This window comes from Bos grunniens, chromosome 6, assembly GCF_055505025.1.
Source record: "Bos grunniens cultivar Pamir isolate PY7600 chromosome 6, Bosgru_T2T1.0, whole genome shotgun sequence".
In the NCBI taxonomy this organism is placed as follows: Eukaryota; Metazoa; Chordata; class Mammalia; order Artiodactyla; family Bovidae; genus Bos; species Bos grunniens.
The window spans coordinates 3,593,207-3,608,983 of NC_141170.1; the positions used below are offsets into that span (position 1 = coordinate 3,593,207).

The following is a 15,777-nucleotide window of genomic DNA, read 5'->3' on the forward strand; positions in this document are numbered from 1 at the left end:
CTAAGACTTCAATATTCACTGTTATGCTTCTTTCTGGGATTAAATATCCTTTTTTTTTTTTCCTCCAGAAGAAAAATATGTACATAGTCCAGGAATGTGTATTTTATTTGATTTTCTGCATTCAAAATTTGTTTTGGAATTCTCTGGCTATTTTTGTGATCTGGGGATATTCGTGTTTGCCATTTTTCATGCCCCACTCAGCTTTTTCTGCCTTTTGCTATTTTCTAATTTGCTTACTCAGGAAAATTAGGCTCTCATTCAAAATTAGAGCAGTGTCAGTTACCTAGCAACTCTTTTCCTAATGGTTGCTTTCTGTATGAATCATCTTATCATCTGTCCAGCCAGAGAAAAGCTGCAGGAAGACAGGGCCACAGCCTGTTTGTTTTGTCCCTGCCTGGGTCCCAGCACAGGGCCAGTGTCCTGTGGGCGCTCCGTGATGATCACTGGAGAGGGGATGGAAGGAGCTCGGCACTCACTGGGTCCCTACCACATGTCACAGGGCATGCTTATTCCTCTTCCACTTACAATTTCATTTAATCCATACAGCCTGACCTCAGAGAACCCTGCAACACCTCTGAACACGTGAACAGTGTGTGTATCCACTTTACAGAAAAGGAAATGTGGCTCCACTGGCAAAGGGACAGCCCAAGGTTAGGAGGAAAGGCAAAAGCAGATTTTTATAACCTATTCTTTTGATTTCAAATCCAGCCTTTTCTCAGTAATACTGTCAGTATTTGTGGAAGTGAGGCAGCAAAACCAACGTGAGCGCTCACCAGCATTCACAGACAGAGAAGGTTTGTCAGGAACCACGAGCCTGTTTCTGCATCGGGTGCTGAGGAGGCAGCAGGGTCCAGGGCGCAGACGGGAGTGTGGCTGCCTGCTTCCAGGTACCAGCTCTGACACTTGCTGTGTGGGTTCAGACTGTAGCTTTCACGTCTCTGTGTCTGAGAGGCCTCATTCCAAAACGAGTGTGCTAATAGCATCACCAACTCGATGGACATGAGTTTGAGCAAGCTCCGGGAGTTGATGATGGACAGGGAAGGCTGCTGCGCTGCAGTCCATGGGGCTGCAAAGAGTCGGACACAACTGAGTGGCTGAACTGAACTGAACTGAATAGTACTTAGTGAGATTGTTGTGAAACTGAAAAGAGTTGGTGTGCCTCAAGTGCTTGGAATATCTGCCTTGCATCTATTAAGCCCTGTGCAAGAGCCGGCTGTTACTGTGTAGGGCAGTGCTTCTTAAAATTCCAGGGAACTTGTTAAAGTGAGCATTCTGGGCTTCCTTGGTGGCTCAGTGGTGAAGAATCCACCTGCCCAGTGCAGGAGACATGGGTTCAATCCCTGGTCTGGGAAGATCCCACTTGCTGCAGAGCAACTAAGCCTGTGTGCCATGACTACTGAGCCTGTGCTCTAGAGCCCGGGAGCCATGACTGCTGAGCCTGTGCTCCGGAGCCCGGGAGCCACGACTGCTGAGCCTGCGCTCCAGAGCCTGGGAGCCACAGCTGCTGAGCCCGTGCTCTGGAGCCCGGGAGCCTCGACTGCTGAGCCCGTGCTCTAGAGCCCGGGAGCCGCGACTGCTGAGCCCATGCTCTGGAGCCGGGGAGCTGCAACTCTGAGCCTGTGCTCTAGAGCCTGAGAGCAACAACTACTGAAGCCCGTGTGCCCTAGAACTTGTGCTCCACAACACGAGTATATTCCTGGTGGTTTTTCAGGGCATTTGTTACTCAGCAAGTAAGCCCGTCATTCTGTAAACTGCATTTGGTGAGTTGGCTTCTGTCCAGTGGGTCATGTGCTGTTGGCACGTTGACTTCCAGGAGATTTGGCTGGTGGGAGAGTAGAGATGCGGTGGGTAGGAGTCTATGCCAGGCAGAGAGCGTATCATAAATTAAAGCACAAGCCCAAGAAAGACCCCGAAAGACTGAAGCCTGCAGACCCCTCTGTGTGGGTTTGGGTGGCTCGTCTGTGGGTGAGGCTGGAACACACTGAGGTGGGGGTTAAACCTCGAGGGGCTGTGGGCCTGTCTGCAGAGCAGATCGGACCATCCTTAGAGCAGCTCTAAGTGACCAAGAGGGGTTTGTTTCTAATGTAAGACTTAGGGTGCTCCAACCTGGTGTTATTTCATTCATTTGAGCCACAGTTGCATTTTCAACTCTTTTAAAAATGGCACGTATCAAAGGAATACTGCCTTTTATCACAGCTCTGTGTGTTCTAATCTCTGAGAAATGAGTCCTTTTCTCTTTTTAGCCCTTTTAGTGTTGAACATCGCTTTTTGCAATTGTTACTGTCTCTTGATGTCCTTTTTTCCTGGACACTCGAGAGGCTGGGCAGGCAGGCGGGGTCACATTGGCCACTTTTCTGAGCACACTGAGCATCCCGTCACCCCCCATTTCAGGCCTGACAGGCCCGTAACTGAGGGCCCTCACCTGGCTCTGTGAGGCCCTCTTGGGCATCAGTGCTCCTCTTTGGTTGGCTGACACCTAAGTGGGCACCACCCTCCCCAACAGGATGTGGCAGAGACCAGATGGGCCTCTATGCCCCACAGCTGGTGAATTACACTCAGGTGATAGAAGTGAAAGGGAGGGGAGGGCGGGATCCAGTGGGCCTCTGAAATTTATCCATCTGGGGTAATTGCAGCTTTGTGCCCATTGATCAGCAGTGCCTCCTTTTGGCATTCTCCTCATTGCACTAGATTTTCACCTTCTGAAGACGGTGTGTGTTCTTCTCCTTGTGTTCCTCACGTTGCAAAGCAGAAAATGCCGGGACGACCGCTCAAGGTCAGGGCCGCATCAAAAAGCCCGCCTTGTCACGCTGATGATCCTTCTATACGGGAAGGGAGCAGTGCACATTTCTGTTTTGCCCTTAGAGTCAACACGGCTGCAGCCCAGGGTCCCTGGATGAGCCGGCGACCCCTTCAGTGTGGCCTGTAGGTCAGGTGGTGGGAGTGTGGGTGTGTGCTCTTCGAATTCAGATCTGCTCTCAACCCTTGAGGTCACAGGGCGGGGTGCAGTGTCTTTACAGCCCCTCCAGTTCCCTTGCTCTCCGGGGGGGACTGGAGCAAGCCAAAGTATGCATATGCATCATGAAAACATTTCTGGGAAGGGCCGCGCTTTTCAGCAGATTCTGGGTTTTGTTTCACACTGAGAGCTGTGCAGCTGTCAAAGGCCTGGTCCTTAGTTAGCACGCAGCCGGTGCAGAGGGAGCATTTGTGAAGGCGGCCGGGTCGTCCGGAAATGGGTCCCATCTGTGTTGACATTGGCCACCCAGCCCTCCAGCCAGGGCTGATATAGACCACTGGGGATTGTGCTTCCTGCCCTCCCCTCCTCCGCTCCAGAGTAGCAGGGGGTCCTCGGACAGGGAGACCTCACACCTCCCTGCTGAGCGAGGAGAGCAGGCACGCTCCTCTGGGGGCTGCAGACGATACGGATGATACCTCATCAAGGCATTTTCCAGAAATGTTTTTATTTGCTTACTTGAGTGGTCACTCCAGTGTTCTTGCCTGGAGAAGTCCACGGACAGAAGAGCCTGTTGGACTACAGCCCATGGGGTCGCAAAGAGTCGGACGCGACTGAGTGACTACATGGTACTTAGATGGGAGTGTGTGCGTGTGCGCTCGCTTGTGTCTGACGTGTTGTGACCCCATGAATTGTAGCCCACCAGACTCCTCTGTCCATGGGATTTCTCAAGCAAGAATACTGGAGTGAATTGAAAGAGACACATGTACCCCAGTGTTCACTGCAGCGCTGTTTACAATAGCTAGGACATGGAAGCAACCTGGATGTCCATTGGCAGGTGAATGGATAAGAAAGCTGTGGCACATATACACAATGGAGTATTACTCAACTATAAAAAAAAGAACGCATCTGAGTCAGTTCTAGTGAGGTGGATGAAATTGGAGCCTATTATACAGAGTGAAGTAAGCCAGAAAGAGAAACACCAATACAGTATGCTGCTGCTGCATCGTTCAGTCTTGTCCAACTCTGTGCGACCCCATAGACGGCAGCCCACGAGGCTCCCCCGTCCCTGGGATTCTCCAGGCAAGAGCACTGGAGTGCGTTGCCATTGCCTTCTCTAACGCATGAAAGTGAAAAGTGAGAGTGAAGTCACTTTAGTCGTGTCCGACTCTTAGCGACCCCATGGACTGCAGCCTACCAGGCTCCTCTGTCCACGGGAGTTTCCGGGCAAGAGTACTGGAGTGGGGTGCCATTGCCTTCTCCCCAGTACAGTATATTAACGCATATATATGGAATTTAGAAATATGGTGATGACAACCCTGTATTCAAGACAGCAAAAGAGACACAGATGTAAAGAACAGACTTTTGGACTATGTGGGAGAAGGCGAGGGTGGGACAATGTAGGAGAACAGCATTGAAACGTGTATATTACCATACATAAACTAGGTGATGCGTGCAAATTCGATGCATGAAGCAGGACACCCAAGACTGGTGCTCTGAGACAACCCAGAGGGATGGGGTGGAGAGGGAGGTAGGAGGGGGCATTGGGATGGGGGAACACATGTGCACTCATGGCTGATTCATGTCGATATATTGCAAAACCCACAATATTGTAAAGTAGTTAGCCTCCAATTAAAAAAAAAATGACTATTGGAGTGAGTTGCCATTTCCTCCTCCAGGAGATCTTCTTGACCCAGGGATTGAACCCGCATTGACAGGTAGATTCTTTACCACTGAGCCACTGGGAAAGCCCCATTTAGATTGGGTAGAAGATAGCAATTTAGTGTTTTGATGTCTTTAGGCCAGACCCTGTGTAAATATAATGACTTATTATACCAACAGGTAATAGGTCATTTTTTTTTTTTTTATTATGGTAAAACATACGTAACACAGACTTTATCATTTCAATCATTGGTCAGTGTCCCATTTAGTGGTGTGAGAGTTTATTTTCTTGGGCTCCAAAATCACTGCCGATGGTGACTGCAGCCATGAAATTAAAAGACACTTCCTCCTAGGAAGAAAAGCTATGACCAACCTAGACAGCATATTAAAAAGCAGAGACATTACTTTGTCGACAAAGGTCCGTCTAGTCAAAGCTATGGTTTTTCCAGTAGTCGTGTATGGATGTGAGAATTGGGCTGTAAAGAAAGCTAAGCGCTGAAGAATTGATGCTTTTGAACTGTGGTGTTGGAGAAGACTCTTGAGAGTCCCTTGGACTGCAAGGACATCCAACCAGTGCATCCTAAAGGAAATCAGTCTTGAATATTCATTGGAAGGACTGATGCTGAAGCTGAAACTCCAGTACTTTGGCCACCTGATGAGAAGAACTGACTCATTGAAAAAGACTCTGATACTGGGAAAGATTGAAGGCAGGAGGAGAAGAGGGTGAAAGAGGATGAGATGGTTGGATGGCATCACCGACTTGATGGACATGAGTTTGAGCAAGCTCCGGGAGTTGGTGATGGACAGGGAAGCCTGGCGTGCTGCAGTCCATGGGGTCACAAAGAGTCAGACACGACTGAGCGAGTAAACTGAACTGAGTTCAGTCGTGTAAAGTCCATACATATTGTCGTGCAGCCCTTAACATGATCTATCTCCAGAACTTTTCATCTTTCCGGACTGAAAGCCTGTCCCAAGTGAACAGGGCTCCCCTCCCCAGCCCCAGGAGCCGGCATGCTACTTCCTGTCTCTCGGAACCCAGTGAACAGGGCTCCCCGCCCCCAGCCCCAGGAGCCGGCATGCTACTTCCTGTCTCTCGGAAACTGAGGTTTTGGTCCCAGCCCCTACCACCTGGCTGGATGGCATTTCGTCCTTCCTAAAGTACTTTCATAGCAACTTCGTTTTCTGTGTTTGACAGATGGGATCATGAGATTCTTTGAGATTATTATGACAAAATTAGTTATTTTACCAGTTGCAGAGTGGAGACTAAGCCTGAGATTTAAAACACAATCATTTAATTCCCAGGGAAGTCAGATGTGATCCTTCTGGTGGATGTGACCCATCCCGTTTCTTTTCTCCTTGTCTCTTGAAAACCTCAGAGTTTGGCGTTGCGTCTCATCCCTACGGCATCTTCATCATGGACCTGTCCCGTGTCCTGTTGGCATGGCTGGAGGACTCTCCCCACTCCCTGCCTCCTGGTGGAGGAGGAGCGGACGAGAAAGAGGCTTCACGGCCTCTCATTCAGAGTTGTGTGTAAATAAAACTTGAGAAAATACACATGGATGATTTCCCAGTGTTTTCTCAAGTGCTCTTGGAATGCAAATTAAATAGTGATTAGAAGGGAATGGGTTGTCATTTGGATAAAAAAAAAACCTTACTTTACCAAGAAGAGTACCTGCTCAAAATTCTTATTTTAAAAAAAATTTTAAATTTTTTTGGCTCTGCTGAGCAGCACACAGGACCGTAGTTCCCTGAGCAGGGATTGAACCCATGCCTCCTGTAGTGGCAGCATGGAGTCTTAACCACTGGATCGCTAGGGAAGGCCCATACTCGAAATTCTTGACGTTGGTGTTGAAACCACGTTTTGCAGTTTAGACCTTAAACTTTTGTTCCCTGTTGACAGTCATGAAGCTTAGCTGATGCTGTCAGGGGTGCTGTCCTCGTGCCGGCGGAAAAGGGTTTTGCCAATGCATGGCTCTAGCGTGGGCCCTCTTCTCTTCTGTCAGATCCTATCTTTCGGCTGCTACTGAAGAGTCCACCTGCCAATACAAGAGATGCAGGAGACACGAGTTCAGTTCCTGGGTCAGGAAGATCCCCTGGAGAAGGAAGTAGCAACCTCTTCCGGGATTGTTGCCTGGGAAATCCCACAGACAGAGGAGCCTGGCGGGCTACAGCCCACGCGGGGGTCACAAAGAGTTGGATACACTGAGCCTGCACAAACTTGCACACTTGTTCTTCCTAACGTGTGTGTGCTGGGCCCATCACACAACTTCACTTAGGATTTTAATCACCATAACCAGAAAGACAGAATCTGGACGTACCCCTGTGTGTATAGAATTAAAGTCAGAGAGAGCTTCCACATTCTCAGCTGGGGTTTTTCTCTGCTGAAGTCAGGTCTTCTGGTTCACTGGCCTGTCTGGTACAAGGGCCTGAGTGATAAATTGGGGCTGGCGGAGGGGAATGTGGTGGGGCGGGAAAGTGCAGTAGGGGAGAGAGGGGAGCGGAGGAGTGGGAGTGGAGACAGAGGCAGTGCCGATGCGTTTTCCTCCCGAGGGGACGAGAGGGCAGATCCCACGGAGCTGCAGGGGCTGGACGCCTCGGGTTGCGCCCAGCAACCTTGAAGGCTGGCTGCTTTCCCTGCATCTTACATGGCTCGGCCACCGCAGTGAAAGGTGCCTGGGCCTCGGTCCTGACACAGGGATGCATTCTCACTGCCGCAGTGCCCACCCAGCTGGCTCCTCCTTCTCCACGAAGCAGCTCGGCCATACCAGGGACGCTGGGCGACGTCTATCATCCCCTGAGCCTCAGTTTCCTTGTTTCCAAAATTATATTGAAAACACTAACCTCTCAGAGTTGTCTTCTGAGCAAGAAAAAAGATACAGGAAGTCTTCCAGAACAGCGTGTGGCACACAGAAGGCAGTCTGTGAATAGTAGTTAATATTGTTATTTTGCTGAAATAATAGCAAAATAATCATTGTATTTGTGCCATCTTGTCGTTCAGTCGCTCAGTCGTGGCCAACTCTTTGCGAACCCATGGACTGCGTGCAGCACACCAGCCTTCCCTGTCCTTCACCATCTCCTGGAGCTTGCTCCAACTCATCTCCGTCGAGTCGATGATGCCATCCAGTGATCTCATCCTCTGTCCCCCCTTCTCCTGCTCTCAGTCTTTCCCAGCATCGGGACTTTTTCCAGTGAGTTGGCTCTTCACACCAGGTGGCCAAAGTATTGGAGCTTCAGCTTCAGCGTCAGTCCTTCCAGGGCATATTCAGGGTTGATCTCCTTTAGGATGGGCTGGCTTCCTCTCCTTGCAGTCCAAGGGCCTCTCAGGAGTCTCCTCCAGCAAGTCCAGTGACTTCTGACCTACCGGAAGGATCTGAAGGAAGCCTTCCCTTTGAAGGCAGTGGCGCTAAACCGTGGTCCTCGTCTTCTCTGTCTCTTCCCGCATCTGCCCTGTAACAAACCGTCACCTCTGCCCGTGTCTGTAACCCCTGAGGCAGAAGTTTAAGAACCAGTGGCATTTGGGGGTGGAGCTTGAGATCCTCTTTGGAGAGGCAGGGTGCTTCTCTAGAAATATTATTTTTTGAGGTGTGTGATTTCAAAATGCACGTTTGTGTTTTTTTTTCTTTTTAAAACAATAGTATACAGAAAATTCAATGGACTTCCCTGGCCAGTCCGTGGTTATAAGACTGTGCACTTCCAATGCAGGGGTCACGGGTTCAGTTCCTGGTCAGAGAACTACGCAAGGTACTGCTTAAAAAACAAAAGCAAGCAAGCAAACAAATAGAAAAACCCCAAAGAAAATTCAAGCTCTACAGATGTGCATGAAACAGCCGTAACCTTGTGTTAGCATTTTGGAGAGTGACCCGTCTTAGTGTAGAGGTCCGCATAAGCACAGCTCCGACAGGCTAACAGGCACCTATTTTCTTTCATGTAACAGCGTCCAGTAGAGACTTTTCAAGTAAATGACTGCGGGCGTGCACCGTCTTCCTTTTAAATGGCTGCGCGTGGCTGTGTTGGAACACCTGAACAGTCTCATCTCAAGGAATATTTTGATTGCTTTTAAATTTGGAGGGGAAGAAAAACACAATCAAAAAAAAAAAAATTGGAGGGAAAAACTTTTATTGAACATCCTTATATGTTTTTGCTCATGTGACCAGTTGACCTTCTTAGCATGCATTTCTAGAAGTAGAATCGTGGATTTAGGAGCATACGTGCGGAGAGCTTGTGTGGAGTGCACACCAGCAGGGTCTGAGAGTCCGCTGAGAAGTCTCATTAGCTGAGTGCCGGCTCCTACCTCACGCACCTTAGCAGCCCTGGAAAGGAGTGTGCTGTGCTAATTGATGAGTGTGTGTTTGATTCAGCCATTGGTAATGCTTTCCCAGAACATGAATAATTCCACTGTTTCAACACACTAAGAGGAAGCTGAAGCATTCTCATTTCATTAATAAAAACACTCAGGGACTCAAACAGCCATCTACCAAAAGCACTGAGTGGAGATTTTTAACCCTGGTGTGGACTTCTGTTCTGACCTCGCCCAGGGAGGATTGGGTATCAGGTTCCGCTGTCAGCACCGCCCCTCAGGGGGACCTGGATGTGCTCCAGCATGAGAGCCCAGGGTGACGGCTGGTGGGCAGCAGCCTGGGGAGGGGAGTGCAGGGGGACCAGGGCCGGGACGCTGCCTCAAGGACGGGGCAGGGTGCTGTGCGGATGACCTGGAGTGAATTATCTCTCTTCATCTCCGAGAGGAAGGAGTGGGTTGAGCCCACAGTGGCGATTAGTCATTCGCAAAGGACTTCTTGGCTTCAGGCTTGAGTTACAGGGGGAAAAAAAAAAAAAGGTGGAGTTTCGTGTTCTATGGGTCATTGTTCTCCTTGGAAGCTGAACTTGGTTGCCCTTCAGTTTGGGGCCTCTGTTCTCCTCCATTCCCAGTGACATCTTTCCTGTTTGTTTATAGGATATGGGTGATGTGAACTAGTTGGGAAAGGGGAAGAGAGTGAATATGAATCTGAAAAAGGTCACTGCTGGGCAGACCCGGGCTTGAAGACCCCAGCTTGTCATGTAGCAGCGTCTGATTTTCAGCAGATGTTTGTAGACGCTGCGCCTCCCTCTCGGTGTCTGTGAAATGTAAGGCGATGTAGTGCTGGCCTTGCAGGGCCCCTGCACGGATGGCCGATGCAGCATATAACCAGGGCCGTGGCTGCTCGGGGACAGCAGGTGTTCTGTGTGTTGAATTTCCAGCCCTTCTGTCTCTGTTGTCCTTAGGTCCAGGAGGGAGGGATGGAACCAGCAGATCCTACACGTGTTCATGGGAGGAAGAGCTGGGTCTGCTTTAGTGTAGCCAGGCACGTTTGAGAGACCGGTGCGTCAGCTGGTCTAGCTAGAATTTGGATGGGCCTGAGCCTGCCAGCTTTCCACGTTGTGAAGTTACGGCTTCGAAAGCAGGCTGCCTGTCTCGGAGTCTGTCAAGGAACTTCGATGGGACTGGGTTGAGTGGTGAGCAGATACCTTCTCCAGAGAATAACGTGCAGTTTCTTTTAGAGCTGGCTTCTGGGTGATTTCCTCTTCCCTTGCTTTGTGAGTTAGCCTGACACACAGGAGGGGTTTGGTGAGATAGAGGGCACACATGCTCACCTCTTCAGTTGCCACGTAACGAGCACTGCTCTGAGATGCGCATGGGCGATTTGAACCGTCTCTGTGCCCCCCAGGGGTCTCCGGTGTGGGTGGTCCTAGGAGGAGGAAGTCAGCCTGGGGACCTGGGCCAGTCAGTGGTGTGGGGTGGGCCGTTGGGTGGAGGGGAGGAGAGATACCCGTCTCTGCTCTGGGGAGGGCTCTGCAAGGGCCAGTGACTGCAGCCTCTGCCTGAGTTTGTGTCTGGTGGTGGCTGGCGAGTGGCATCAATTGAGCGGCGTGGCCAGGGCCAGGCAGAAGGTGGTCGTGGGCAAGTGAGCAGTGGAGACCCCGCCAGAAGCCTAACTTGGGAAACTCTTTGTAGGATGATGTTATTTTTCGGTGGAGACATTACAGAGGAAAGAGGAATGTGCCCGCGGACGCCTGTTAGGTCAAACTCCAGAATTCTCTTCTAATTCTGGTGCTCTGTTGTTTTTCCTCCCTTCGCTCAGCCACCCGACAATGGGCCGCCACCGCTCCCAACGTCCTCTCTCCCGGAAGGCTACTACGAGGAGGCCGTGCCCCTGAGTCCCGGGAAAGCTCCGGAGTACATCACCTCAAGTGAGTGCCTCCTGTTCGGCCGGGCTGTTAGGGAGCCCCCCGTTTCCTGGGATAAAGGGGAGTTGGAGCATACCCAGCAGCATGGAAGTTTAGAGTCAGGAGATCCTGAACCCAAGGGAGGGAGTATAGGAAGGGCTTTGAGAAGTCTAAGGTGTCCTCCACATACCTTGTGTAATTTCAGAGGGGTTGTCCTTTTTTGTGACTCAAAATTAGTGAAATCCCGTTGCCATGGGAACATGTCTCAGCTAGTGAAATGTGTTCCCTTTGGTCAGAAGAGGGTGGCCTTTTGAGGCGTGTGCCTGTGGGGTCCCCGCCAGCTTGACCAGGGCGCATCCCTTGGAGGCTGCATTCATGGTGCCGCCAGGAGGGCATGTCTACAAGATACATACAAAACAAGCAGACGTCTCATAGCTGTTTGTTTCGTTTTTAAATTTATTTCTTATTCAAGTATGGTCAAATTACAGTGCTGTGTTAACTGCTGCTATACAGCGAAGTGACTCCGTTATGTCCTTTTTCATATTCTTTCCTGTTAGGGTTTATCTCAGGATACTGGGTAGAGTTCCCTGCGCTGTGCAGTAGGACCTTGCTGTTTATCTTTTCTCTATAAGCAGTTTGCATCTGCTAACCCCAAGCTCCTAATGCAGCCCTCTCCCACCCCCACCCCTTGGCCACCAGCAGCCTGTTCTCTGAGCCCCTGTTCTCTGAGCCCCTGTTCTCTGAGCCCCTGTTCTCTGAGTCCCTGTTCTCTGAGCCGCTGTTCTCTGAGCCCCTGTTCTCTGAGCCCCTGCTTCTGTTGCTGCTTCACCGAGAGGTTTGTTTGTGCCACCTTCTACCTTCCACATGCAAGTGACGTCGCGTGGCCTTCGTGCTCCTCTGTCTGACTTACTGCGCTGAGCAGGGTGATCTCTGTGTCTGCCCATGCTGCTGTGAATACTGTCGTTTTGTGCTTTCATGGCTGAGTAGTGTTCCATTGAGGATGTGCTGCAGCTTCTTTGTCCACTCACCTGTTGACCGACATTCAGGTTGTTTCCTGTGTCTTTTCTTTTCCTTCATTCATACAGGTTTTACCAGAATGTTTTTGCCTAAGTTAGGGCTATCACGACACGGCTGTTCTCTTCCTGCTGGGGACTCAGAAGTGCCCCTTTATTGGCAGCCAACTTTCACATTCACAGAAAGAAGGACATGCTGGCATTGAACACCTTTTTGGAGTGATGTCTAGAGTTTGTTTCTAGAGCTTTGGCTTTATTTCTCCCCCTCATACTCTGGAGTCTGTATAGTCAAAGCTATGGTTTTTCCAGTAGTCATGTATGGATGTGAGAGTCAAACCATAAAGGAGACTGAGAACCAAAGAATTGATGCTTTTGAACTGTGGTGTTGGAGAAGACTCTTGAGAGTCCCTTGGACAGCAAGGAGATCAAACCAGTCCATCCTAAAGGAAATCAGTTCTGGATATTCATTGGAAGAACTGATGCTGAAGCTCCAATACTTTGGCGAAGAAGTGACTCATTGGAAGAGACCCTGATGCTGGGAAAGATTGAACGCAGGAGAAGGGGACAACAGAGGATGAGATGGTTGGATGGCATCATCGACTCAACGGACATGAGCTTGAGTAAGCTCCGGGACTTGGTGAAGGACAGGGAAGCCTGGTGCTACAGTCCATGGAGTGCAAAGAGTTGGACACAACTGAGCGACCGAACAACAACAAAAAGTGCCCTGGCGGCAGCGTGTGTCGCCTCGTAATGAGGCAGATGTGCCTCTCCGAGTGTGCTGACTTAGGGAACCCGACTTGCCTTCCCCATAAACATGGATAAAATGGGAGTGAAAGAGTATTAACTCGTATCATAGAGAGACTCCCCGTGCCTGTCACCCCACTTCCACTGTTTTCAGACATGTTCTCCTTCATCCTCGCCGTCTGCCTGCCACCGGAAGTCTCTGCTTCATGCAGACTTGGGCTTTGCCATCGTTCTCTCCCCTGGCAGCGCGCATTAGAGCTAATGCCATAGAGCTAATGGCAGAGCCATTAGAGCAAAGTGGAATCTAGCTTGCTTGTTAGCAGGAGATCCCCTTGGGATGTTTTGTGAACATGAAGAGAGACACGCAGAAGCCAGGCGGGCTGGACTCCAAGGCCCAGGGGCCTTTCCCGCTCACTCACGCCTGCTCTCTCTGGAAACTTCCTACAAAGGCTCAGCCCAGCATCAGAAGGTCCTCATTGTTCTGAATGAGGTCTGAGTGAGAGAAGGGATTGTTCTGATGAGAGGGCTGTGAAATCTTGGGTCTTGAGATCTGGAGATTAAATATTTTAGAACCATTTGGCAAAAATGCATTTAAATCATTTCTTAAGCGTCAACTGCCTCAGGAGATAGTAAATTAAGTAGAAAACACACAAAAGTTAAATGGCTTGTTCATTGGATCCCTTTCTTTCTGAGAGCAGAGAATAAAGAACAAAAACATCTTGATGAGGGTATTTCCCAGCTCTGGGGACATTTGGTCCCAGCTGTCTCCCGCCTCCACTCCCCCTTCCTCCAACATGCTTTCAAGACTAGAAATTGATAGTCTTTTTGTTTTACCTGTGGGAGCCTGTGGTTATTTTCGGTCCAAGAATCCCCACCTGACTGGTGTGTCATGTCCTGAGTTGCTGACGGGCAGGCCCCTTGGGTTGAGCTAATTCCAAGGAAACAGTCATGGAAGGACTGCTGCTTGGGGAGACAGCGGGTCAGCAGAGCTCACACACTGGGCTTCTTAACCCAAGCATCTGTGGCTGAACCTTGGCTGCAGGCGGGGACCCCTCCCAGTGGACCCGTGGCAGGGGGCTGAGTCCGGGTCTGGCCAGGGTCACACACCCCTCACTTATTGTGGACTTGGGGAAACTTTGTTGAGCTCTGTGTCATGTCCGGTTTGTCTGAGAAGCAGGACCGTGATGAGTGTTGTAGAGTGAGGGGTGTGTGGTAGACACGCGACCCTGTGCACTTGTGGGAACCTGGGAAGACGAGTGTTATAGGGCCAGCTGTCATCAAGGAGAGCTGGGCACAGCCTGGGGGCAAGGAAGGTTGCTGGAAACCTCCTCTGCCTCTCACCTCCCCACACAGGGGCCCTGCATGAGAGGCTGGACCATGGCTCCACAGAGCTGCATGCCTAGCAGTCCCTTGACCTGCCCGTGTACTGGCAGCCGTTTCCTGTTTGCCTTCCAGGTCATTCACAAACTTCCCGTGTGGCCAGTCCTAACCTAGAGGCATCCAGGGAAGGGAATTTAGGGGAATGCTGAGTTGATACAGTGTGAAAAGCACCACTGTTGGTCTTGGCTTGGTTTGGTATCCACACACCTCTCTTTACCACGGTGAATTTCCAAACAAAGACAGGAGCAGAGTCATGGTTCAGTCTAACACAATTCAGCTGCGGCCAGAAACTCCCCAACTCCCCCAGAGGATACAGTGTCCTCTGTCCACTTTGGGTGACACTGTTCTCTCATAGCCAAGTCACGCTCTCCCCCTTGAGTGACTGTAACTGTTGGGCCTGATGGAGCCCGATGGAGGTGATGGAGCTGGATGGAGGTGATGGAGCCTGATGGGGATGATGTAACCTGATGGAGGATGATGGAGCCAGATGGAGGTGATGGAGATGTGGAGCTGGATGGAGTGATGGAGCCTGATGGAGATGATGGAGCCAGATGGGATGGAACCAGATGGGGATGATGGAGCCGGATGGGGATGATGGGGATGATGGAGCCAGATGGGATGGAACCAGATGGGGATGATGGAGCCGGATGGGGATGATGGAGATGATGGAGCCGGATGGGGATGATGGAGCCCGATAGAGAGGCACCTTCTCTGGTGTGATGCTGCATGCTCCTTGGTGGGTGGGATGACCCAGAGCCCAAGTGGGGCAACTTCGGTTGGTGGGAATGTGATCAAACTTTTAGACTCTCCTGGGGGTATTGGAGAGATAAAGCCATTTCCTGAAAATGATCGGGTTCTCATTGTCTTCAAAATCCCCCCTGGGAGAGCGTGCCAAAGGCTTCTGTGTCATTGTCTGAAACGGGTGAGCCGAGAAGTGGAAGCACCTCAAGGTGGCACGGGAGAGTCACTCCAGGGCCTGGGCCTCACGTGATGTGGGGCTGCTGAAGGAGGCAGTGGGAGGCTGTCCCCCCACATGTGGAAGGAGAGCTGGACTCAGTGGCAGAGGTGTGGACACATCATTGGTGACTCTCTGCCCTCCTGCCCAACTGCATGTCTTTCTTCACTTGGCACAGGGTCCTCATTACCTCCTCACCAAATCATAAATTCCAGCGCCAACAGCGGACTCCTTGATGTCCTGTTTCAGCCTCCAGGAGGTACCCTGGGCTCTGCTGGGAGACCGCCCAAGGGACTGATGTGTTGTCCTGCGTGCTCAGACTCTTAGTCCCAACTGCTTGGTTTGTGAAGTTGGCTGACATTCTTCTAGCATGATTCCGTCTGTCCTGCTCTCTCAGCAGAAGGCGGGTCATGAACTCACTGTCTTTTCAGTGAGTGGACCTCAACCTGTGGACCTCAACCCATCCTCCCCTTGATGCAAAGGGTGGCCAGGGCATGGTCTGCTCTTTCAGTTCATAATCAGAATCAGCCAAAACCGTCTTCCTTCGTCAGGATGTGGTCTTGGGTGAGTCACCTGCTCTGCCGGCATCACCCTTCCCTCCCTCTGAGATAAGGACACAACTGTGCACACACGTCCGGGCGGCTGAGAGGACCAGCGAGGCAGGGTGTGTGCCTGCGGAGCCAGCCTCCTCTTCTCACAGCTTTATCCCACAGCGTGCAAGTATAAATATAAAAAGTACTGCCTGGGGGCTTCCCTGGTGGCTCAGTGGTAAAGAACCCTCCTGCCGATGCAGGAGACACGGGTTTAATCTCTGATCCAAGAAGATCCCCCGTCCCACGGAGCGTCTAAGCCAGTGCTCCACGACTGCTGAA

The 15,777-nt window shown here is 50.9% G+C and overlaps 1 protein-coding gene across 10 annotated transcripts in view; it reads left to right on the forward strand.

Moving 5' to 3' along the window:
- The window catches only part of AFAP1 (actin filament associated protein 1), a 145,029-nt gene that overhangs the window by 58,800 nt on the left and 70,452 nt on the right, over window positions 1-15,777 (forward strand). For all 10 annotated transcript variants that reach the window (XM_086407441.1, XM_086407445.1, XM_086407442.1 and 7 more), the window contains one exon: window positions 10,729-10,837. In XM_086407441.1, coding sequence (XP_086263567.1) covers window positions 10,729-10,837 — 109 coding nt within the window. The remainder of the gene's footprint in view (window positions 1-10,728; window positions 10,838-15,777) is intronic.